General features: G+C 35.6%; 1 protein-coding gene across 3 annotated transcripts in view; it reads left to right on the top strand.

Moving 5' to 3' along the window:
• The first annotated feature begins 540 nt into the window (after nt 1–540).
• NOVA1 (NOVA alternative splicing regulator 1) overlaps nt 541–26,572 on the top strand; it is a 147,630-nt gene continuing 121,598 nt past the window's right edge. For 2 of the 3 annotated variants that reach the window (XM_070931358.1, XM_070931357.1), the window contains exons 1-2: nt 541–676; nt 2,453–2,596. In XM_070931358.1, the coding sequence (XP_070787459.1) occupies nt 541–676; nt 2,453–2,596 (280 nt within the window). Of the gene's footprint in view, nt 677–1,416; nt 1,422–2,452; nt 2,597–26,572 lie in introns of all 3 variants that reach the window. The other variant, XM_070931359.1, reaches the window with a different exon arrangement.

The following is a 26,572-nucleotide window of genomic DNA, read 5'->3' as shown; positions in this document are numbered from 1 at the left end:
CCTCGCTCTCCCCCTCCTCCCCTCCCCGCCTCGCTTTCCCCTCCTTTCTTTCTTTCTCTCGCTTCCCCTCTCTCCCCTTTCCTCCGCCTCACTTTGTCCCCCGCCTCCCTTACCTCTCTTTCTCCCCTTATTTTGTCTCCGCTTCCCCCTCCCACCCCACTTCCCCCTTTTTTAATTTTTTTTTTAACCTCAGCTTTTGCTGGCACTGCACTGCAGCTGCTCCTTCAGCCAGCCGTCCAGCCTGCTTTTTTTTTCCCTTCTCCTCCTCTCCCTTTTCTCTCCCCCCCCCCCACCCCAGCCCGTTTCACCGGTGCCAGACAAACAAGCGCCTGCCCCCCCCACTCCAAGAAAGCATCTTTTTTTTTGGTGGGGGGGAGGGAGCGGACCGATCTCGCAGATTAGCCTGAAATTTCAGAGGACGGAAGAAAAGCGAAAGAAGCGGGACGAGCCCCTTCCTCCTCCTCCTCCTCCCCCTCCCTGCTCCCCCCACCCCGAAGGGAGAAGCCAGTTATCCTTCTAGCAGCGGCGGCGGCAGCAAACATGATGGCGGCAGCTCCCATCCAGCAGAACGGGACCCATCCTGGGGTACCCATAGACCTGGACCCGCCGGACTCTCGGAAAAGACCACTTGAAGCTCCCCCTGAAGCCGGCAGCACCAAAAGGACCAACACGGGCGGTGGGTATTTCCCCCTCCTCCTCCTCCTCCTGCCACTACCCAATTCCCCACCCACCTTTCCCTTTCCTACCTGCCTCCTCGCCTCGCCTCTCCCTCTTTTCCTTCCCCAAACATTCCTTATTTCTCAAATGTTATCATTCATCAAAATGGCGTCGCCTTTCAAGCATCTAGCAGCCCTGTTTTATTTTAATTTCACATATTCGTAGTGGCGGGGCGGAGTGGTGTGTGTGGGGGGGCGCTTTTCAGCCTTGACCCTCTGGGCGAAGGAGCTCAGAAGTCGTCTTGCACCGACCCTCTTGCACGCGTGGTTAACAGTTGGAAGAACTAAACGAATAAATGGCGGCTGGAAAAAAGGCACTTTCACCCCCGGTTCCCTCTTCCCCCTTTTGTGAGTCGCCAGGTAGATTAAACGGCGGCGGCGGCGGCGGCAGCAAAACTTGTCTTATTTCCTGGCACCACTTTCCTTTTCGGTGGAAAATGTTGCACAGATTTGTGCTTCCTGGGGCTGGGTCACTGTGATGGGGTGTGTGTAAGCGCGCGTGTGTGTGTCAGAGAGAGGTTTGAGGAGGGAGGGCGGGAGTTGTCTGTCTTGGTGCGGTGACTTGTTAGTTAACATCCTGCTCTTCCTGGATGAGATGAGTTATAACGGGACCAGCATCTCCTCTATTCATTTGCACTGGAGTCTTCATAACAATGCACCGAGGCAGAGGTGAATTTATTCATCCAGCGTTAAGAAACAGCAGAAGTAGATAGCTGATGTATTTTAAACGTTTGTATAATGTTTTGGGGGGGAATGCACCTGTATCAGCTGGGACGTTGACTCTGAGAGAAAGTGAGGCTGCTCTTAGGTGGCTCCTTGATGAAAGCAAACTTCTAAGATGCATTTAATATATAAAAACAAAAAACAAAGTTGGGCTGTTTAATAAAGAAGGGTCTTAAAATGTGTGTTGCTTTTACATGCAATCCTGTCAGAGCAGCGTTTTTTTTCTTCCTAGTCCATAGAATTGATGGTGTAAGACCTGTGAAGGAAGCAATACAATTGTTCAGTTATAAAGTTGTTTTATTCATAGTACTGATTATTCTTAACTATTTTGGGACTTTTTAAACTCTTACTTTGAAAGTATTTACATTAACAGTCACTTTTTAAATGCATGCAGGGTTTTAGCTTCCTTTTAACTGAGAAAAATGCTTCTTAATGTCCTTTAATGAGCTTAAGAGATCATTGCTACCAAGAAATGTTGAAGAAATACATCAGGATTACTTAGGCAAATTATCATAACCACATTATTTTGAGTTTTCTTCAGGATAACTTTGAGTAATGCCTCTGATTCCGGGTTATTTAACAAAAAACAGTGTATTCTTTGAAGACTATAGGGCAACAATACATAGCCTTTAGTTCTAACAATTTTATTTCTTTAATTTGATTGTACCATTTTAAGGACTTTGATCTTTCTTGATCATTTTCTTTGCCCCTATGTGTGTGTGTGTGTGTGTGTACATGTGTATGTGTGTGTAATACACTTTGGCTCATGTTATTGTATCAAGTTAAATAGAGCCATACAGGAACAGTTTTATGCCTAGAATTATATATTGAATTAGGTCATTGCATCCCATAGCACCACAAATTTAAGAACAGATATTAATTTAATATTGGCTAAACAACTGCAGTCTGTACAAAAGAACGGTGTATTAATATTTGTAAAATAAAGGCATATTTTATAGGTCTGAGAGAAAATGTTTTCGAACATAAATTAACCTTTTGTCTCTTTTTTCCAGAGGACGGCCAATATTTTCTAAAGGTCCTCATACCTAGTTATGCGGCTGGATCTATAATTGGTAAGGGAGGACAAACAATTGTTCAGCTGCAGAAAGAGACTGGGGCTACCATCAAGCTTTCTAAATCCAAAGACTTTTACCCAGGTAGGTGTAAACCATAGTTCTTTTCTTGAATAATTAAAAAGAATCATACCACTACCATTAGTAGTAAAGTGAATTATCAAATGTAATTCTGAACAAATACTAATTTTGGTTATTGTTTTTTTTTTAATTTAGCTTATTATCTAGTGCCAACTGTGTTGTTCCAATAAATATTTTAAAAATTAGATTTCACCTTTAGTATTTTGTTCAAGAAAATGTCAAATATTATGAACAAAGCCATAAGTTCAAACCAAACCTGTGTGCTCCTTGTAGAATAGGCCATTTACCTTAAATTTGCTATATACTTTGGTTCTATTTCATTTCTTTGTTCACTTATATTAGTCAAAATAAAAGAGAGGAAGTGGTGCTCTTCAGATATTTCCTTGGTATTTGGTTATTTTAGTTGTGATAGTTAATAGAAACCTATTATGAAATAATCGACACTAATGAGAAAAGGAGATGGATGTAGTTTTACTGTGGGCATAAGCATATTATTCACTACATGTTGAATAATGTACAGTGATATCATATACATAATATTTTTTAAGGTTTCTGAATTCCTGCATAGATACTGATTATCTAATATAAATTAAAACAAGTTCTTAATGTTTATAGCAGTAATAGCTATATTCCCGATAGTGCATTGATTTTGTAATTCTAACAGTGGTAGCTTTCCAGTGAGATGGCCTTTTTTCTTGTAGTGAAAGGAAAGCTGCTTTGCATTTGCTGATTGTTTTCAGAGATATGTCTGGGCTTTAAAATGAGTTTAAAAGGCAATTGTGAAGGTAATTGAAAGAAGCATCAGGAATATTTCATTTTTTGCTATATTGCATTTTGAAGTTTACATTATGTTTGGATACAGATGTTGTGCTTAAGTATTTGTGATTTTATAAACAGATATGTGTAGGTGAAATTCCACTCGTGAAATGTTTTAAAATTTGATGATACAGTTTATATAATTTTTGGTAAGCATGAACGACATATATGGTTGACATAATGTATAGATAATAATACTGAAAATAACAGTTCTGAGATAATAACCGAGCTGCTAAATTGAATTTGGATACAATAGTTTAAATATAAATTATATATTTGTATGATCCATAAAGAAGATTAGAGATGATGGAGTGACGGAACAGATGCTATGACTGACAGTGCAAATTTGAAATTATATTCAGCTTAAGTATATACTGCGAAGCAAGATTACTTCTGTCTGCTTCTTTACAAGAATTTCCCTCCTAATTTAAATAATCATTAAATGTTTAATTGAATTGTCTCCTGGATGCTTATGCAGGCACTTTACTAAAGCTTCAGCTGAAAATAGAAGCTTTGCCTATGTTTAAAAAAATACAAAGGGATGGTGAGAGGTTTACCACATTGTGTTCCTGTGTGACGTAAACACATTCCCTTTGAAGGAAATGATAGCATGGAGTTAGCTTGTGTAATCTGTAACAGGTGTAGATGTTGCTGTATGACTGAAGTTACACTATAGAATAGCTTTCATAAATTTGGAATACATGAATTAGATTCTTACCTGAAGAGTTGGACATACGTGAGGCACTCAGTTATTACTTGAGCTAGAAATTGTTTCCCTTTTAACCATAAGCCTGAGAAATCTTAATCAACTTTAACATTTTTTAAGTTGACAACATTTGGCTTTATTTCAAACTAAATTTTAAATTGAACTACGCTAATATTACGCTACTCTTAAATTAAAATGTATATTCATATTTATAATTATAAAAGTTCAGTTAATGTGTTAGTAATTTCATACTGTGAACTACTTTTACTATGATTATTAGTGCTAGAAATGGCTGATACATAGTTTCATAGTGGATGCTGAAATATTTAAGCATTTTTATGTGCATATTGGGAGCATATTGTGCAATAAAATTATGTAATCCATAATATATGTTTGTATTATGTACTATAGGTGTACGATATGTACTATGTACATAAAATACTATATGTACTATTATGTACTACATGTGATAGTTACTGATCACAGTAAATAAAAGTCTTTAAATAATGCTTGTAATTAGTACTGAAAACTGTTTTTTAAAAAAAAATTAAAAATTTATGTTAAAAACTTAATGTAACTATTTAAAACTTACTATATTTTCTCATTATAAAATTTTCATTCAGAGTTTAAATGAAACTAGCCAGATATTCAGAAATGATTACCATTATTCAGGCATATAACTAAATAAATTGTTAATGACTGTTTCCTACTTACAAATTGTTTCCAAATTAAGATTTTCAAGAAATGATATGATTGAATATTGGTCATTTTTCTTGATAAACTGTAAATTGGTTTGATATTTTCTTGCATTCTATGTGATAAATCAATAGCTTTATTTCCTGAAATTCATTTTTGTAAAATGCAATAAGTATTTCTTCTGAAAACTATTATATATGTACTTGTGTTTATGACAACAATATGTATGACCCTGTTCTAGTTAAAATACTAGTTATGGGAGAGGGAGGGTTGATATGTCATACTTTGTAAGGAATATTTTAAATTGCTTGATTTTTGTATCTCATCTGAATCCAGTGTGGAATGAGAGGGTTTTAAGAAAATTTAGTAAATAATGTCGAACAATAAATCAAAGTGCGGATGTAATCCTGTTCTCTGTTTCATCTTAAATACATGCAAATGCATGATCGCATACATAGCCAACTATATGTCAATATTTGTCTGGGGTTCATAATCTCAAGCTAATCAGAAAGAAGACCTTTTTAAAAGTGTTGTGCAACACAAAAATGAATAATGTTAATGAATTTAGAAAATAATAGAGATTAAATCTAAAATGGTATCAAATCATTTTTCATGATTTTATTTTTAAAGTGTTTATTAAATGCATAATTAAGATTGAAGTTGAAATTTAAAACTAATGCATGAAGAGATTGTATAACTTGGCAGTCTGATGCTTGAAGATGTGTTCCAATGAAGATGTCATTTTGCATAATGGAACAACAAGATAATATGTCTTTTAAGTTTTAGCATTTGCCCTGACTTTCGTCTCTTTATCTCAAGATGTTGCTTAAATAAAAGAACATTATTACAGTTGTATTGATGTTGCCAACCTTCTTGAGAACTGATTCATAAAGAAATAGTTCTGCTGAATATTCAAATTGGATCACTATGGGCCTTGTGATCTGCAAAATTATTTTCCTTTTACATCTATGTGTCCAGTCATCAAAGACAAGCTATTCAAAGGTATAATTCTCAGCTGTACATTTTTTTTAACTTTCTGTTTTAAGAAAAATGAAAGGATTGTTTCTAATAATAGTTCTATTTGTTTTATATTAATGTTGTTTATATATGTTGTGGGGGTAGCTTGATTTACTTTTTCTGTGTATAGAATATTTCTGTTTGTTGGCTTTTTTTTACCCAATGGATTTTTACCATTTACCACATATTTTATAATTGCTAATACTTAACGCTTAACAGAGTTAGGATTTTGGACTTGCTGATTGCATTTACTGTTGATAGAGAAGAGCTAGATTCTTTCAGTTCTAAGTTGAATTGTGCGCTTGTAAAAACATACATTTTTTTTTAAAAAAGTCTGTTATTTATATTTAGAGTGAATCCTGACCGCAGAAGAGTCTGATAATTGTTTTTGAGTACAACTTAAAACTGTCTTCTAGTAAAATGTGCACAGGATTTTAACCTTATATGTAAACAGTGCTAGAAAGATTAAAGTATCACCTTGTGAACTGTTAATTCTTGCTCTCTTTTCAAGTCAATTAAGCTATCAATCTCTATGAATTCCTGAAGCAAGATTCTTAAATGAAAATGCTGCTATATTCTGAGTATGTTGTATTCTGCCAAGTTACGTCAAGGAAGCTCAGTGTATTTATATGCAACTAAACATTTGGAAGTGATTTCTAATGGAATGTGTTTTGGGATTAGATTATCAATGAGTATAGTTGAGAAATTTCTCAAAGTTGCTTCTCTGTTTTGCAGATGTTACATATCAGTATTGAGTTACTGAAATTTGAGAATGACAAAACTGAAAGAAGACACATACTTCAGATAGGTTTTGAAATATTAATATTTATTAATTTATTAAATTTCTATTTTAATACAGTTGTTAGATGTAGCAATATATAATTATATGATTAATATATGTATTATCTTGCTGAAAAACATGTAGCGGTTTTTATTTTTGTTAGAAAGGAAGATATCCAGTTTAGGATAAATCTTTACTATGTTCAACCTTTCTTTTTTATTCATGTTCTATGCTAGAGATGAAATGAATATAAAAGCTCAGCATACTAGCATATTAAGTTATTTCAATCAATATTTAAAACTGATATCCTATTTCTTTTTTTAAAAAAGTTATGTCCAAAGTAGAAATACCAAGTGGTATTTCTCTTGAAGTAAATAGACTTTTACTTACTTCAAATATAATTTGGTAAATGTTCATTTAAATAAAAGTCATATAAAGTTGTCATTCAAAATTTTCATTGTAATTCTATGTGTTTTACCAAACAAAATTATTTTGAAGTGAATGGAGAACATTTCTCTTTTAACTTTCTCTCTGATTTCCCAAATACCATAGGTTTCGAACAATTATTTAATTGTTAAAATCACTCTATTCAATAGTTTTTTTTCTACCAATAAGATCTAGTTCTTAACATGGTTGGAAAGAAAATTGTTTTGAATTGTTTTATCTGAATTGTATGTTAGACAGCATAGTTGGAAAGCACAAATTATTGTGAAGTTGAGATTTAAATGGAGGCTTTGTGTAATAATCACCTTTAGCCATAGTTCCAGTTTAAACAACATCTGTAGAAACTTGATAATGTTTGTACTTTGCAGCAGGTGTAGTTGGAGTTGTAATCATTCTGAGAAAGAGTTCAGTTTGCTTTTATGTATCACCAGTCTGGTGGGAATGAATGACTTGATAGACTTGAAGGTTGTCAGTTGTCCTGTGTTGGAATGCTGCAGGTAATTGGGCTAGACTGGTGGGAATTATGGCAGTGCACTTCTCACGTTGCACTGCAGCTGCTGTTGATCTTAATTAATCTGACCCTTAGAGGCTGCAGTGTCATAGCATAAAAGGCAATACATACTACAGATTTGAAGTGCTGTTGTCATGTACTTGTTTTAAAAACAGTTTTAAATGGCTGATCTTTTATTTTCGCTCTTGACTGTGATAAGGACAAATGTTTGAATTTTTTTTTTTTTTGGATTTTTGGATGTATATAGTTGTAATTTGCAAGATGTGTTTGTACATTTGGATAAGTATTTTGAACATTCTTTTGTTGAAAAAAGTTGCGTTGAAATCAGTAAGAACTATTTAGAAGAAGCATGTGTGGCAAATGCCAGATTAGAATCAGTATTGAATGCAGTGTAGAATACATTTCTTTACATAGAAATGTATTCTTTATATAGATTTTGATTTATATAATTTTGACTTCACAATTAGTGATATATTTTTATATTTACTTATTACATGGGATTTAATTTGGTACATTAAATAGTACATACATATTTATTTCTCCTAAAATTATTTCGTTGCCTGAATCTGAACAAAACTGTTCTATATACTGAATGCTATTTTGAAAAAAAAATACATCCAGTGTAAAAGTATTTGTCGATATTAAGTTTTAACAGAATTTTTAATAGCATAATTGTAAGCATTCTGGTTAATTTTAACAATTCAGATAGTTGAAATTTAAAATTGCATGTTTCTGACTTTGTCATACTTTTTTTCAGTATTATTAAATATTTAAATAATTACCAAACTTTAGAGATTTTTAAACCTTTGCATTATAGGACAGTTATGACTCAGCTACATATTTTATTTTGTTTGGGCCAAATATGCTAGCTTGGCAAGTGCAACTTTCTTTAAGGTACTTTGTATGTTGCCAATTTCAAATAACATCTTATTGTATAAATCACACTTACTGAATAATATTGCTAAGAATCTAATTTATTTTAGTGTTCTAGTACTAAATCTAGTATTCTTAAGAATGCTAGATTTATTTAGTATTGCTAAAATCTTACATGAGAGCCACTTTGGTGCAGTGATTAAATAGACTAGCTAGAAAATGGTAGGTTGTGAGTTCCAGTCCTGCTTTAGGCATGAAAACTACTGGGTGATTTGGTGCCACTCACTCCCTCTTAGCTGTGAGAAGGAAACAATGGCAAGCCACTTTCCATGTAGCTCTTCAGAATGAAGACTGACTTGAAAGCATACACATATATAAACTGTCATTCTATAGTTTAAAATATTTAGTAATGATGTCATCATTTCTTTTTTTCTGCTCAATTTTCTATGGTCCCTGACATTTATTTTGTGCTGTGTTACATATTGCCTCTTCGGTCAACATGGATACATCATTCTATCATAATTAATAGATAATATTTTAAGATATGGACGTATGGACATTTTTTATTTGTTTTCATTGGCTTGTGGTTTATGTTTCCTGAAACTTGATAACCTGTAACCACTAAGGAGATATTGTTACTTTAACCTTGAGCATAGCTTTATTCATTTTATCATTATTTATTTATTTATTTATTTATTTATTTATTTATTTATTTATTTATTTAAAGAATTTATATAGCCACACAACTCGGAAAAAGTGACTCTGGATGGTCAAATTAATCCCCCGAAACAAAGCAAATGAAAAATAGAACCAGGAGAAAATATCCCACAAATATCAACATACGTCTAAAGAATATATTTTGAGGCAGTAGTTCCACATATTGATATTACTAGCTTTTGCAAGTTTGTTGCAATTAACAAACAAATTAGAAAACAGTAGAGCTTATTAGAGTTTACCAGGTCTGGAGTTCAACTTATCTTTAATAATAGCCTATGCATTCTTTTTACAATTAATGCAAAAAGGGAAAAAAACAATATTTTGGATAATCCTATTTATGCCTATACATGTTGAGTAATAGCAGTTTTAGCATGTAATTCCAACTAAAAAATGAATGCAAATTTCACTGTTATATTGAATGTAAAAGTGATATGAAATGATATACTAAATGTAGCATGAAAGGACTTTATATTTGCTGCTTTATGCAATTCAATAAATGTTTTAAGTTTCAAAATTGAAGATTTCAATTATTTCTGAAAGCTGCGACTCTATATTCTCTTCTGCATCCTCTCTGCTGTAACTTTTGTTCAAGCAAAATGTGATATAATAGCAGCCATTGGTGTAGAAGTACCTGGAATGACATCACATAATATCAGTTGCCTTAAGATATGACCAAGGAACTAAAGTTGTTGTTTTGGATGGTGATCTTGCATAAATAACTACAATGTAGTCAAGGTTTAGATTGGTTCATGGGCAAGTTAAAATACCATTTCTGAAAGATAATGATTCATTATTGTAGAATCTCAGATATTCAGATACAGTAGTACCAACAAATAATAATCATCTCTTTTAATCACAATAAAATTAATACAATTTTCACTTATAATAATTAGTTGAATCAAGTAGAAACTTATCCTATGAACTATAATATTACATTTTGTACTTGTTTTCAGAGGTATTATTACTTATATTGTACTTTATATCCAAGGAATCAGTAATATAAGAAATACTTCTGTTTTTATTTAAAACAGGCTTTTCCCAATAGAATTCAGAGTGAAAATGCTGCATTGGCCCTCTCCCATGCTGTCATTTTGATTCTTTCTCTTCCATCCCTTACCCCCTAATCTACAGGTCTGCTAGCGAAAATGTTCAGATGGACAAATAACAGCTTGGGGGCAAGTATGACTATATATAAATGAAAAAAGGACATGATTAAATATTTTAATCTTTTAAATTAATATTTTAAATAAAAGATAAACAGCCTTTAATATTATAAAATATTGAGATATTTAATTATCATTTATCTTGTCTATTTTATAAAGAATTCTTACTGAAGGAAATCCTGTTGTATGGCTTTATTATGTTTAACTTATTATTACATTAGCATGCTTTGCTTCATTGTTTATTTCTGTGACCATAAGAGGTAAAGAGCTAGTTTTTGCCCTCTGTGCTTTTGTTATCATTTTTAAAACTGCTGAAAGGGTCTTCCAAGCCATTGAAATGCATTTGGAGAAGGGTTGAACTCAGAAAGGAAAGGTAGACAAAGTCTTGAGTCTCTTCTACTTATAGAAGCCTCTGCCAGATCAAAAAGCCTTCTGTGAACTGAGGGGTAACATTAAATTTTAAACCCTAAATAATTCAAGAGTTTGTTTCTGAGTAAGTCTCCATGTTTCTACCTATATTTCTGATCCAATAAGCTAGTGGGTTTAGTTTATTGTGTAATGGATGGGAGTGGGCCAGGTATGAAATTGTGCCCTGTGTGAACTTCAGCAGACTGTGCTTCCGATTGTTTATTATTTTGCTTGGTTTTTAAATCAAGTTTATTTTAATTTGTATTTTATTGTTCATAAGCATTATTGGTTTTGTTGTGATGGTTTCATTTAAGACAGTTCCTTATAAATGGTGCTGGGTTGTTCTGAGAATAAGAGGTTGTCAAAATAAACAATTATATGAAGTCATAACAATTTGCTAAATATGGACAGACAAAAAATTAACACTAAATTTAACATTTTATTCTTGCAAATTTACACTGTGATTGGTAGCTGTCCTTGTCTGAGGTTGGAAGGGTTAGGACAAACTAGTCCCTCTCTGATGGGACTACCAGGGAATACCAGGACAGTAGACTGGATTGGTTACTTGACATATTAGAAGAAGGCAATACGAAACTGCTTCTTGGACCAAGGCTAAGAAACTTCAAGTTTAGGTCACTGAAGACACAAAGTTTCAGTCAGTTTGAGGGCATTTTTCTTGATCGAGACAGTATGATTAATGAGTGCAACTTCCAGTTAGTTTTTTAAATAAGTTTGGCAAGTTCAGCTTTCATTTCATGAGATTTAATTTTTAGTGTAATAATGCTTTCTGGTGTAACTGCATTTTTCAAAACTTAAATCAGGAATAATTTTTAAAGAATCTAATTAGGGAAAAAGAGAACATTTAGTGTAGTGGTTTAAGGCACCAGGCTAGAGACTGGGAACCCATAAATTCTTCTCCAATTTTAAAGATACAAAGCCAACTGGATAGCTTGGCTCAGTGACTGTCCCCCAGTCATTGAAAGAAGGCAATGGCAAACTACTGGAAAAAAAAAAAAAGGGCAGAGACATGTTCAGGAAATCAGCAGGTGTCAAGACTGGCTTAAAGAGACAAATAAATAAAATAAATAAATAAATTAGAGGACATTCATAATTAACCTCCATTAGAGTAGCTGCAAGATGAAGGCTTCCTGGTCTGACTTAAAGTTTTGCTGAGTGGAACTTGTAGAAAGGTATTAGCTGCATATTTTATTTATTTATTTATTTATTTATTTATTTATTTATTTATTTATTTATTTATTTATTTATTTATTATTTATTTATTTATTTATTATTTATTTATTTATTTATCATATTTGTATACCGCCCTACTCCCGGAGGGGCGGTGAACAGCCAAGGTAAAAATACAAAGAACATACAAAAGTTAAAAACTATTAAAAATAGATTAAATAATTTGGGCTCAAAAAACAAATTTAAGACATCCAATTTATCTAAAACCATTTAAAACCCAAGTATAAGAACATTACTGAGTAAATTAGCAATTGTTCAAAAATTGTAATAAAGTTAATTTACAGGGAATAACATTTATGTAGGATCTAGTTAGAATTCTATATTCCTATCTCATAATGTTCTATACCTATATTAAACTTTATGCTTAGTTATAATATCATGCTGATGCAGTGCTTTTAAGAAATGCTTTTATATCTGGAGGGATATAATTTTCAATGTAACATATTTATTTTGTTTACGAGTGTCATGATTCTAGCCAGCTACTATTGCTGCTATTCTTTCACTTGAAGAGTTCTCTTTCTATATTTTTAGCAGAATTTAGTAGGAAGATAGTTTACATGTTTTCCTGTCTCCCCTCTCTCTGTTGGGAAATGCTTTTCCTTATTTCTGTGGTCCTTTGTTCTGTGTTCCCTTGGCCTCTGAAATTCTATGCTCAGAAATTAGTTTGAAACAGTTTGTCACCAGCTTTAGTATCTTTCACTTTCCCTAATCAAAACTTCAAAATTTTAAAACCATTTATACGTATGAGTTGAAATGTTAAGAAAATTATTCAGACAGAAGTTTCACAAAATTATGATTATTACTATATATAATTAATTAAGCAGTGAGATGGGTGGCAAACAAATAATAAAATAATTACAGTCATGCAGCTATGTTAATAGAGGAGCAGCATTGGCTATTTATGCACAGTTTAAGGTGCTGGTTATCACCTATAAAGTCCGGTGTAAGGCTGGGAACTTCTGAAGTGGCCTGCCCCAGATATTTTATCTGCCTAGTCTGTACAAGCACAAAATGCCTGTTCTGAGCCTTAACTGCATAAGGTGACATGTAAGAGGCATGAAGGCAGGCATTCTCTATAAGTACTTCTTTGAAACAGCGTATGAGCAAGGATTGCTCTTAATTTTATGACCTTCTGAAGACTGTTTAGAAGATCTTTAGATTGTTATATCACTGTCTTGGAGAAGATAGACAAATAGTTGAAAACTGAGTAGTAAGTTGTAGTGAAATAAGAGGCATTCAAATTTGCCTCTTTTGAGGCAATACTGCTATAATGTCGTAGTATATTGTATTTATGATTTGCAATAGTGTTTTATTGAAACATAGGTTGGAAGACATTGGAAATCTTATAACCCATTAGTGCAGGTATCTTCAGACTACCTCGGGCAAATATGGCTGTATAATCTTTTTTTGAAAACCTCAAGTGATGACACACATATGACATCAAGAGTCATATTGTTCTACTGCCGAATAGCTCTTGTGGTCAAGAAATTGTTCCTTGTTTCAAATTGAATTTCAAAATGACTATCAGAAGGCTCCTTAGTTGTCTTTCCTTTAGAAGTTTGTATGTTTAATACCCAGCTCTATTTACTGGAATACCCAGTTCTTCATATATTTAATCTAGTCTTACCACCTTTGTTACTCTTCTCTGCATTCTTTCTAGATCCTTAGCATCGTGCTTGTATTATAGACAACCAGTATTTTAGATGTAGATAGATCGTATTTTAGATGAAATCTGACCAGCATAGAGCAGAACTATTACTTACTATAATCTCAACATTGTAACTCTGTTGATAGAGCCCAATATTGCACAGAGAGTTTTGGCAGCTAGAGTATGTCATTTTGCTCAAGCTTAATCTATGATCTATCGAGATCAAGATTAGTTATGGCAGCACCGTGGTTAGAATGCAGTACTGCAGCGTACTTCTGCTGACTGCCGGCTGATTGCAATTTGGCAGTTCAAATCTCACTGGCTCAAGGTTGACTCAGCCTTCCATCCTTCCAAGGTGGGTAAAATGAGGACACAGATTGTTGGGGGCAATATGCTGACTCTGTGAACAGTTTAGAGAGGGCTGTAGAACACTATGAAGCAATATATAAGAGTAAGTGCTATTGCTACCTAGATTCTTTTCACAAATACTACTGCTGAGCCAGGTACAGCCTATATGATTTTTTGTATATAAGTGTAGAACCCTACTTGCCATTCACTTGTTGTTTTGAGAAAATGTCCAGTGTCCAAACTGAAAATGTCCCAATGTATAAAGATCATTTTGAACCTGTCTTGTGAACTGTTAGTAATTTTCTTGCAAGCTCTGAGTTGTCTGTAAATTAATAAGCATCTTTTTAATCATTTTTTCTAAGTCATTAATGTTAAAAAGTGCCGGGTCCACGATGAACCCTGAGGTAGACTACCATGTACTTTTCTCTGTGTACATATACATAGATTTATTAAGGATTCTGTATTTAGTATGATTGCTCAATGAAGTGTGAATCAATCTGATAGAAGAACCATTTATCAGGTGGCTTATTGAAGTCTAGATACACCAAATCCATCACCTGTCATTGTAATCTAATTACTTTGTCAAAAATAAAGTAGTAAGATTTGTCTTGTCTGATCAATGTTTAATGAACTATTCTGGCTTCTGATAATCACTAGTTCTTTCTAAGTGTTTGCAAACCAATAGCTTGATGACCTTTTCTAGTATTTTTTAAGTACAACTCAGTATTTTCATTACAACTCTGGGTCACAGACAAGTTAAGCAACATATAGTATGGTAAAAACTGAAAGAAGATGAAAACTTGTGGACTAAAACTAATTCATCAATAAAATTTCCCACCAAGACAAACAATAGTAAATCATGTGCTTGATGAAAGAGCCAAATCTTCAAGGTTCATTTAAATAGCAGGAGGGTCAGGGTATTGGGGCAACTATTTCGGAGGGCAGGTGCCATGATAGAGAAGACACACTGTGTCATTTCATATGACACTGTTTTAAGGGTGGGACCTGCTCAGCGCCTCAAAAGACTTACTGGATGGCAGAAACAATGGGAACAGGGTGATTCCTCAACATCATTTGATGTCATTTTCTATATAGCTTAGAGTCCTTAGATCAGGGCTGTCAAATTTGTGGGCCGGATACATCATGCGCAGGCCATGCCCATGCCCGATTTAGCAAAGGGGAAAAAAGCCCTGATAGGTCATGTGACGCTGCTGTGACGCCGTAAGTTTGGCACCCCTGCCTTAGATTGATTATATGAAATCAGGTGGTTGTCAACTCTTAGCAATTATATTTGTAGTAATCCATGTCATCATCATTATTTTCATCATCCTGCTCTACTTTTTAAAGTTTTTTGTTTATGTATGCCTTTGAGTTAGTTAATCATGAATCCTGGTGACTGCCTGGAAAAAATCTAAGCAGTTTTCTTGGCAATATTTTTGGAAGTAGTTTGCCATTGCTTTCTTTCTAGAGTTAAGAGAGAGTGACTGGCCGAGACTGGTTCTGAAAAGATTTGTGGAACATGATCAATATACAAAGGGTTTATTTTTTTCCTTATCTCCTGTGATTTTTCAGCAAGGCTATTTTAAAGGTTTTTATCCATGGAAAATATTACATTTTAGTTATTCCTGTTTGCTGAAGTGAAAAATTCCATTATCTTTAAGCTCTGCTCTTTCCTTATACTTACTAGCTCATGGTGGGAAGAAGGTAGTTAACAACTGCAATATAAAGTTACATTTCTTGTTGAGTTCCATAGATTATCAATATTTTCTGACTTTCTGTTCAACAATGGCAGGAATAACATATCTATTTCCTGCTTCTGCTTCCACCACAAACAATGCTAACACTGCTAAAATGAAGAAAAGCTGAGATAACTTGGATAGATTATTGCATGGAATTGTAAATTTCATTCTGTAGAAATTAATACTTTTACTCTAATTGGAAGATGGAAGATTCTAGGAGAAAAATTAAACTGATATTGCATGATTACGTTCTGCTTATCCATGAATTAATCTGTATTGACTTTTTTAAAAAAGTATATTATAAAATGCCATGATAATTTTGAATAATCAGTAAGATTTGAATTGTTCCCAATAATATGATTTATTTATATTCATTATGATTAAAATTCATGAAGAGAGGGAATGACTTCTATAATCAGGCAATACTAAAGTTGTGGAATTGTTTTTCCGTGGAATTATCTAAGCAATATGCAATGGATTTAAAATTATTTATTATGTCAGGAGAAAGCTATATATTCTAGTACCGTGATGGCGAACCTATGGCATGTGTGCCAGAGGTGGCACGCAGAGCCCTCTCTGCTGGCACGTGCACCATCGTCCCAGGTCAGATCTCCATGGCGTTTCTTTCGTGAGCTTCTGTTTTCTTGCAAACGAAACAGAAGCTCACGAAAGAAAAGGATCTTGCCTCTTGCCACATTGCCGTTGTTGGGAAGACCCGCCTCCCGCCAGCCAGCTGGTCTTTGGGTCTCTATGCACGCATGCCCATGCATATGCATGTGCATGTCCGTGCATGTGCATATGCATGTGCATGTGTGTGCACGGGTTCAGTTTGGGCATGCACATACAGTTTGGGCATGCACACACAGTTTGGGCATTCAGTGTCTAAAAGGTTCACCATCACTGTTCTAGTATATTGAATAAAAACTATAGCTTTCAATTTAAATGTGTAATCCTGTGCCCAAGCAGCACAGATGAATTAGATAAATTCTGTGCTAGGTACCATTTAAAAAGGAGAGAAAAATTAAATTGCTACTATTGTGGTGCTCCATTGTGAAATCTTTGATGTGGTTGCATTAGGAATACCACATACTGTTCCAATCTTATTTATTATTGATTTATTTATTTTATTAAATTTTTATACCGCCCTTCTCCCGGAGGACTCAGGGCGGTGTACAGCCAGAGATAAAACCCACAACAATATAAAAGTTAAAAGACAAATTAAAAGTATTAAATAATTTGGCCTAAAAAGCTAAAATAAAGACAACCCATTAAAATAGCATTAGGCCAGCCCTGCTTGGTGAAACAATAGCGTTTTGAGGGTGCGGCGAAAGGTGCGAAGGAATCCTACGAATCTCCGGGGGCAGCTCATCCCAGAGGGCAGGTGCCCCCACAGAGAAGGGTCTCCCCCTGGGGGTTGCCAGTCGACATTTTTTGACCGACGGCACCCTGAGGAGTCCCTCTCTGTGGGAGCGTACTGGTCGATGGGAGGCTATCGGTGGCAGAAGGCGGTCTTGTAAGTACCCAGGTCCTAAGCCATGGAGTGTTTTAAAGGTGGCGACCAACACCTTGAATCGCACCCGGAAGACCACCGGGAGCCAGTGCAGCTCGCGCAGGAGCAGTGTTACATGGAAGCGTCGAATCTTGGTTACTGAAGGATTACTGTAGTCTAAGAAAAGTTGCAAAAAAGAAAAGTAAAATGCTAAAGTGTTAGTAATCACCTTCCTAAAAGAAAAGGTTCTAGTGTTCATGGATGTTGAGAATGTTATAATGCATGAAAAAGAAATATGTATTTCTTTTGCTATCTTGAGATTGTCAGGGTTAAATCGATTTAGGGATATGTATCTTCAGATATGTATAACAGTATATATAATTTACCATGGCAAGATGTAGCAATGGCTAAAATTAGGTGACTTTAAAATGGATTAATTAAATTAATAGAAGATGAATCTCAGTGGCTATTAATCATTATGGATACTTGCAGCTTCCAAATCAGCATATGCTGAATATAATTTGCTTGAAAACAAAACTACAAAGAGGTGATACCTGCTGGACTGGGCAGGTTTTTATATGGTTCACAAGGCTTGGGTCTTCTTAAATACTATTGAATTTACTACAGTGCAGTATAGACAAGAGATTAAGAAATACCAAAATTAAATGTGAATTGGTTATGAGGCTATTATAACAGTTTGAATATATACAGTTAACAACTTAAAGTTCAAGTACATACATCAGTACAGTGTATATGTCAATGCCATATTCTATATCTGCATTTGTATTCTGTATCTCATTCAGACATGACATTTGGTAATTTCTTTTGGGTTGGACAGAATAAAGGAATATATATGTTATTGAGTTTAAGTTTAAGTTTAATGCAATTTATATGCCGCCCTATCTCCAATGGACTCAGGGCGGCTCACAACAGTAAAATACACAATAACATTAATACAATATAAAATTAAAAAGTCCGAATTAAACAGTTTAAAATCAGTTTAAAAACTATTACCCCCCCCATCAGTCCAGTCTACGAAATAACCAGGTCTTCAAATCTGGCGAAACGAGCGAAGGTCAGGGGCCATCCGGAGCTCCAAAGGAAGTTGGTTCCAAAGGGTGGGTGTGCCTACAGAGAAAGCTCTCTCCCTGGGGGTCGCCAGCTGACATTGTCTGGCTGACGGCACCCTGAGGAGGCCCTGTCTGTGGGAACGCACCGGACGATTGGAGATTGTTGTTGGCCGCAGGGAGTCCGACAAATATCCCGGACCTAAGCCATGAAGGGCTTTATAGATGATAACCAGCACCTTGAACCTCACCCGAAGGGCAACCGGTAGCCAGTGCAGGCCATGCAGGAGGGGTGTAACATGGGAGTGTCGGGACACTCCCATGTTGAATTAGTTTTTATTTTTAAAATCACAAATATATATATTAAAGTATGTATATGTAGGACATTTAGGTGCAATACTATTTATTACTTAGGAATCCTTTTAATAGATTATAAATCTAAATATGTAACAATACTAGAGAGTAGATGTAAACTGTACATTTTCAAAGCTGTGAATCTTATTAATTGATTGATTGATTGATTGATTGATTGATTGATTGGTAGTTTGAAGCCAATTGTTAAGCTACCCAGAGACTGAAAAGTCTCTGGGTAGCTTAACAATATGTATAGTATTTAAGTATAGAGTATTTAAAAAATATGGGGGTGCGATAACTAACATGTTAAAGACACTGAGCTTGTCAGCTGGAAAGCTGACAGCCCAGGTTCAAGACCTAAGCACTGTGCAACAGGGTGAGTTCCCATTACTTGCCCCAGCTCCTGCCCATCTAACAGTTCAAAAGCATGCAGATACAAGTAGATATATAACCGCTTCGGTGGGAAGGTAAAAGCATTCTCTGTGCCTCAGTACATAGTCACATGGAAATTTCTTCAGAGAACGCTTGTACCCTTGGCTAAGAAATGGAGATGAGCACCACTGCCTAGAGTTGTACATGACTGGACAGGGGAAACCTTTACCTTTTACTTTATTTAAATATAAATATAAATAATATAAATATAAATATAAATATAAATATAAATATAAATATATATATATATATATATATATATATATATATATATATATATATATATATATATATATATATATATATACACACACACACACACACACACACACACATATGCATATTCTTTCTAGCCAGGTTTTACCTACGTAAACTAAGTTGTTCTACAGCCCTGGTTCTGTGAAATCTCATTCACAAGTTTCTGGGCCTTTTTTCTGCTGACAAACTGCAACTCTGTGTTGCTCTGAGAGACAGAGTTGCAGTTTGTCAGCAGAAAAAAGGCCCAGAAACTTGTGAATGAGATTTCACAGAACCAGGGCTGTAGAACAACTTAGTTTACGTAGGTAAAACCTGGCATAAACTGCAACAAATATGATGAAGGGGTCTGGAGGCTAAATCATATGATGAACAGCTTAGGGAAATAGTTGTATTTAGCCTAATAAAGAGAAAGCTCAGGGAGACATCAGTCTTCCAGTGCATCCATTCCAGGGATGTCACAGGGAGAAGGGTGTCAATTTATTCTCTACGGACTTGAGACAAGAAGCAGTAGGTGGAAGCTCATCAGAGGGAGATTCAATCTGGAAATAAGGAGAAATTTTCTGACAGTAAGAACGAATTCAGTAGAACAGCTTGTCTTCTAGAGTTGAGGGTACTCCACTGCTGGAGGTTTTAAAGAAAAGATTGGATGACCATTTGTTTGGGATGGTAAGAGGATTCCTGCCTTGGACAGGGGGTTGGACTAGAAGACCTCCAAGATCCCTTCCATACCTAAGATTTTATGTAATGAGCCCCCCCCCCCAAAAAAAAAAATCCCTGGCCTTGGGACATAGCCAAGTTTTAAGAGATTTGTGGCTTGGGGCCATATGTATGATGCTTTTTCATATGGTAGGGGTTGTAACAGAGAGAATACACTGTCTTGATATCACAAACTGACAATATTTAATTGAGGAGGTCTTACTACATGTATTGGAATGGCAGAAAGAGTTGAAAATAGGTAATTCCTCAAATAACCAGGTTCTATGCCCTGAAAAACTTTATAGGTGATGATCAACACCTTGAATTGTATCTGGAGGTCAACTAGTAGCCAGTGCAGCTTGTGAAGCAGTACTGATACTTGGGAATAATGAAAACCTCCCATTATTGCTACTGCATTTTGACCCAACTGTGACTTCTAAATGGTTTTCAAGGGCAGCCTTATGTACAATGGTCCAATTATGAGATGATTAGGGCATGAGTAACCATTTCCTGGTCAAAAAAATGGTATAACGGGGGTATAAAGTGAACTTTAAAAGGCCTTCCTGGCTATAACTATCACCTACTTTTTGAGCAGGAGCTTTGAGCCTACAAATTGTATAATAGCCTCAAATTGGAAAGTACATTCCTATCCAAGACCAAAAGTTTAAATGTCCCTGACTAGGGGACTAAAACAGCTATAGTCATTAAATCTTGTCAGGACTGAGCCAAAATCTTTTCCTCTCCATCCGGAATATTTCTCTAAACTCTGACATAGAATTTATGTAATTGTTCTTGCCTCTCAGGTATCCAAAGCTGATTCTTTTTCAATTTGGGAAAGTCCAGCAGAAAGTCTAGCCTTAAAAAGGAAACAAAGTTTTAACAGTTTCAGATATGAAAGATGTTGGTCTCTTTACCATGCTCCTGCTACTACTGTGGAGATTACTCTGGAAATTTTACACTATAGAAACTATTTAAGGAATAATACAAGATATAAAAAACAGTTATGAGGACAATGGATGTTGATTTTCCTTCTTTTTACTTATCTGGTCAGTTGTTGTACAGTGGACTCATTGGATTTCTTTTCCTAAGTTGCTCAACAATTGTTTGAGAACATTAAGAACTGACACAACCATCTTGGAAAGCAAAGTATATCAATGATAAGTGTGTCATATCATAGTTCAAAGGTACTATGTTCCCTAAATATCCACTTTGCATTTGAAAGTAAAATACATGTATGCATATAGATACAGGACATACATACATACATACATACTAGAGTTATATTGTGTGCAATAATGTGAAATGTCTTTGAAATTGAAAAAAAGCCCTAGATGTCTGGTTAGAATAGATATGTTAAATAGCCAGGAATGCCTGGATGAAATCAAAATGCAGTAGGGGACATAAATTATCTGTTTAAATTTTAAGAACTATAATATTTTAATTATGCATTTGTATAAGGGTTAATAGGATATCCTAAAACAGCATCTAGTTTCTAGAGTGGCAATCCCTTCCACACTAACGAAATGCTGTTTTAGGACCTCTTTCCAGAGCACAATACCATAGACTCTTGAGACAAGGATGCCAATGGAAAAACTGGATAACAAAACAGTGTTGTCAGAACAGAGAAATTGTTCTGTATCCTCTTTCATTTACTGTGAAACACACACACACACTATCACACAGTTTAAATATGTTTGCAATGCAAGCATAGGTAAGTTTATAGACAACTATACTTTTATTTTATTTTTTTTGCCATTTATTTGGTCTTTTTTTTAATTATCTATTGTCCTAAAATAGATGTTTAGTGCTTGACTTACATTTAGTAAATGTGTATTTTATGAGTATTTAAACATTTTCCCAAAAGTGTTCAGTCAGTTAAAGTATTTGATTAGAAAAAAATCTAATGAAAAATCCTAATGCCTAATGAAAAAAATCTAATGAAGTTCATTATTATAATTTGTATTTTATGCGTAGCACATTAAAAGTTTTGTTTGGAAGTTATCTAATCAGATATTCTTTTAAAAAAATCTAAGTCTTGAAAACCCAAATTATGATTTGACTATATAATACTTTTATATTAGTATTTAGAGATATTCCAGCAAAAAAAGGGGGAAAAAAACCCTCTTAAAATTCACATTAGGAGAGAAATGCCCATTTTGGTTGGTGATTCTATAATCTTCTCAAAATATTTTTGTGGAAAGTTTCCTAGCAAATATCATTCAGAGAAGCATCACATTGTTCCTTTCTTTTTACCACTATAGTGGACTGAAACAAAGAATAATGAGCATCTAGAAAAACAGAATAAGGTTGCTTGCATTGAAACTTGTTCCAAAGAAAGAGCTAGCACAAGTATTAAAAGATTCCAATGCTATAGTATTAAATATAAGCACCAGTTCACTGGAAGAAACAAACCAAGTAATGCTCAGCATGGCTGCAGTTATAACTGAATATCTAGAATGCAAATCAACAAAGAAGAAAAAAAAAAGACAAACAATGCATTATCAACATGGAAGATCAGTCTGGAAAAGAAGATCAGCAAGCTGAGATCAGATGCAAGCAATCTAGAACAGATGAAAAAATAATTTGAAGAACAAGAAGAACAAAGAACACATGATTAAGAAATATCACAAACAAGGAAAATTAAAGAAGTGTTGGAATTAATAAAACAGCAAATAAAGCCAAGAAGATCAGCAGATACGAAGCTTGAGTTGCATACTGTAGGCAGAATCTTCGATTTCCGCGAATCAGAAATGTTTCTATCAATCCATCAATGAAGAGACTGCACTGAACCAGTCAATCCCCGAGAAAGAAGAAACAGTGCAGCTAAGCGACAACCTAGAGAAACATGACGAATGCATCTTGCATAAAGAAAGTGGATAAGAATAAAATAGAAACTGAAATTTTAAAAAAAGCCACTTATAATAGCAGCAGAAATAGTGGAGAAAAGACAGGGATGATCAAAATTTGATCAGTGCCAGGTGAAGAACTGCATAGGTTTTGGTGAAACATCTGACTGATTTGCACTTACTCATTGCAAGCAGTTTAACATCATGCTGCAAGATGGTAAAGTTGAAGATTGAGTAACATCTGGTAAAATCTATTTAAGGAAAGATCTGACAAAAGGGGCAGTACCAGGCAACTATAAGCCAATTACCTGCTTACCAGCTTTCAGATTGCTAACTGATATGGTGGTTGATGCAGTCTATCAGCATCTAATTGAAAACTAGTTCTTTTCACTTGAGCAGAAAGGAAACCTCTCAAACAACAGAAGAATAAAGATCATTTTAGAAAGTTGCAAGAGAAGGAAAATCAGCTTGAATGTAGCTTGGAATGATTATAAGAAGGCATTAAACTCCCTGACATATGATTGGATAATCAAGTGCCTAGAAATACTAGGAGTCATAAAAAGATTAGAAACTTTGTGCAAAGATCTGTAGCACAAAGGAAAACAGCTCCTGACCAATGGTGGAGTAGAGTGGTAGAAATGGTAGAGTGGGAGAGGTTATATCAAGAGAGGAATCTTTCAAGGGGAATGATTCTGTCACCACTACTGATTGCCATTTCACTGATTTCACTGTCAACAATATTGAATATGTCAGGTCATGATTACCAAACATTAAACTATTTGCCAGACTATCCCACCTCCTTTACATGGATGATCTGAAGCTGAATGGAAAAACATTGAAAATCACTACTCAACACTATTCATATATACAGCCAACATATTGTAATAGAGTCTGGACAGGACAATGTGCCATGCCCACCATCAAACAGTGAAAAGAGTGAAAATTGAATATATCAAGATGCCATATGGAAATATCTTTGTCTGGCTGTTTGCTTGGCCACATAACTATGGGAATACCTTTGTCTGGCTCTTTGCCTTAAAAAATGGAGATGAGGACTACCTCTTAAAGTAAGTCACGACTAACGAGATAAACCCCTCCCCCAATGAACATAACATCAACTTGTTCCCATCATGTGAGATCTTAAAGTCCAAATTCACTGGAGGAAATACATCAAAGTAATTAACACCTGGCCAAATCCGATCATAAATACATAGCTGCACTTGAGTAGATGTGAAAGCCCTGTATAGGAAGAGAGAAAAATAATGACAATGAACCATATCCTTCATCCATGCAGTGATATCAACAGACTCTACTTATTAAGGAAAATGGGTGGGCATGGAATATTGCAAGTACACCTGACGCTTGAAGAAGAAAAAGGGGCATTGGAAGAATATCTGAACGTCAGAGAAGAATGTCTATGGATTCTCAGTCATCCAGGTAATGGTTGTCCCAAAGGTGCTTTTTTTTCAAGAGACAATTGGACTTTCTAGTTTTTGTTTGAAGATGTTTCACTTCTCATCCAAGCTTCTTGGATGAGAAGTGAAACGTCTTCAAGCAAAAACCAGAAAGTCCATTTGCCTCTTGAAAAAAAAGTACCTTTGGGTCAGAGAAGAATATATACAGAAGCATGAAGGTTTACTGAATACGAGAGATCAAATTCGTCTTACAAGAAAGTCCAAATGAAGAATAGAAAATAGACATGGCAAGTCAAAGTATCACATGGCTAGTACATGAAAAACCTAGCAGGCAAAATAAATAACAACAAGGCCTGGCAAAGGGTGCAGGAAAATTGAAGAAAGAGACAGAGTGACCGATTGTGGTTGTCCAAGACCAAACAATGACAATGACAACCTGCACAAGCAGCAGGCGAGTGGGCAAAACTCCATTTGTGTAAGCAGCGGATGTGCAGGTGCACACACAAAGTTCCATTTGTGCAAATGGTGGGTGCACACATCCTTCATTTGCACAAATGGAACTTCACGTGCGAGTGCATATGCGCACCACTTGCACAAATGGAGTTGCATGCGCATGCACGTGCCTACCACTGGCACAAAACCGTCCTCTCCCACCACTGCTGCCAGCCAGTCTGCAAAACCAGAAAGGTTGGGGTCCTCTGCTCTACATCTTTAACATGATCAAAGGTCAGTAATTCCCTGTAATTCAGGGAATATAGAGGAATATTGTTTCCCTTTCCTATCATGTATAACATGGTTGGGAAATACACTATCTGTTAAATTTTACATTTGCAAATTATTGCCTTTTTTATAATGAAAAGAGAAATACAAATACAAAGCTTTCAGTAATTTAAATGGCTCAGTTTCCTATCCTTTAATTTCCTTTCAATATAAGCAGCTAAAATCTCTTCTATGACAGCCAAGTGATAATTGGATTTATGGAATAATGTCAGTGGTGGGATTCTGCCGGTTCTAGGAGGTTCGGCCGAACCATTTGTTAAATTGCTGGCTCGCCCCGCTCCTTGCCCCGCCCCTCCACACTACTATTTATTGCCAATAAAATGGGGCAGGCAAGCCAGCAATTTAACAAACGGTTCGGTGTTTTTTTTGTAATTTATTGGCCCCACAGCACACCGAACCGTTTGTTAAATTGCTGGCTCGCCCACCCCTTGCCCCGCCCTGCCTCCCACCCGAGCGGCGCCAGCCTACCCTAGCCAGGGGTAGGCAATTGTGGCTCTTTTACAACCTGTGGACTTCAACTTCCAGAATTCCTGAGACAGCTTGGCTATCTCAGGAATTCTGGGAGTTGAAGGCCACAGGTTTTAAAAGAGCCACAATTGCCCACCCCTTCCCTAGCCTGAGTTCCGCTGTCTGGGATCCACGTGGGCTGCCACGTGGTTCCCCACCGGCTCCGGACGCAAGAGAGCAGGGTAGAGAAAGCAGCTTGCCGGAGAACACGTGAACGGCTCCATGTGGTCTGCAAGTCAGTGGCTGCTGCTTCTGTCCCCTGCTGTTGCTTGCCTGGGAGAGAAAAACTTCCAGAGCATTAAACAAAGGTAAAAGCGAAGCAGAGGGAGGGAGGGAGAGAAGGACAAAAAGAGGCTTTAATTTGCTTTGCATCGGAGGCTGGAGGCTTTTTGTTTTCATTCGCTCCGTGTTCCTCCTTTATGCAAAAAAAAAAAAAAAAACGATCTGATCTGGAGCCGAATGTCATTAGAAGTAATGCTGTCAACTTGGAGCATTTTGTTTCAGTCTTCCAAATGGGCAATGAATTGAACCTCCTCCCCTAAAACAGATGCAATGTGGGTTGTTTGTTTGTTTTAGCAACGTGGATTGTTTTTCTAGGGCAGGGTCTCCAACCTTGGCAACTTTAAGATTTGTGGACTTCAACTCCCAGAGTTCCTCAGCCAGCTTTGCTTTGGTTTGCTGGCTGAGGATTTCTGGGAGTTGAAGTCCACAAGTCTAAAAGTTGCCAAGATTGGGGACCTCTGCCCTAGACCATTTTAGGAGCAAAGTAGTGGGTTTCGCTGGCATTTAAGGAGAAAAGGAAAGGAGGGAGGAAGAGAGAGAGAGAAAAATAAAGAAAAAGAAAGAAAGGGAGGAAGGAAGGAAGGAAGGAAGGAGGGAAGAAAGGAAGGGAGAGAAAGAAAAAGAAAGAAAGAAAGAAAGAAAGAAAGAAAGAAAGAAAGAAAGAAAGAGAAAGAAGAGAAAGGCAGGAAGGAAGGACCACAAACCATGGCACTAGACATGGTTTCAGAAGATGCTTTG

Source organism: Pituophis catenifer, unplaced genomic scaffold (genome assembly GCF_029215685.1).
Source record: "Pituophis catenifer annectens isolate HBS135680 unplaced genomic scaffold, rPitCat1.0.hap2 SCAF_1, whole genome shotgun sequence".
Classification (NCBI taxonomy): domain Eukaryota; kingdom Metazoa; phylum Chordata; class Lepidosauria; order Squamata; family Colubridae; genus Pituophis; species Pituophis catenifer.
The sequence above is the reverse complement of the archived record's forward strand: the minus strand, read 5'-3'. Positions and strand labels throughout refer to the sequence as shown.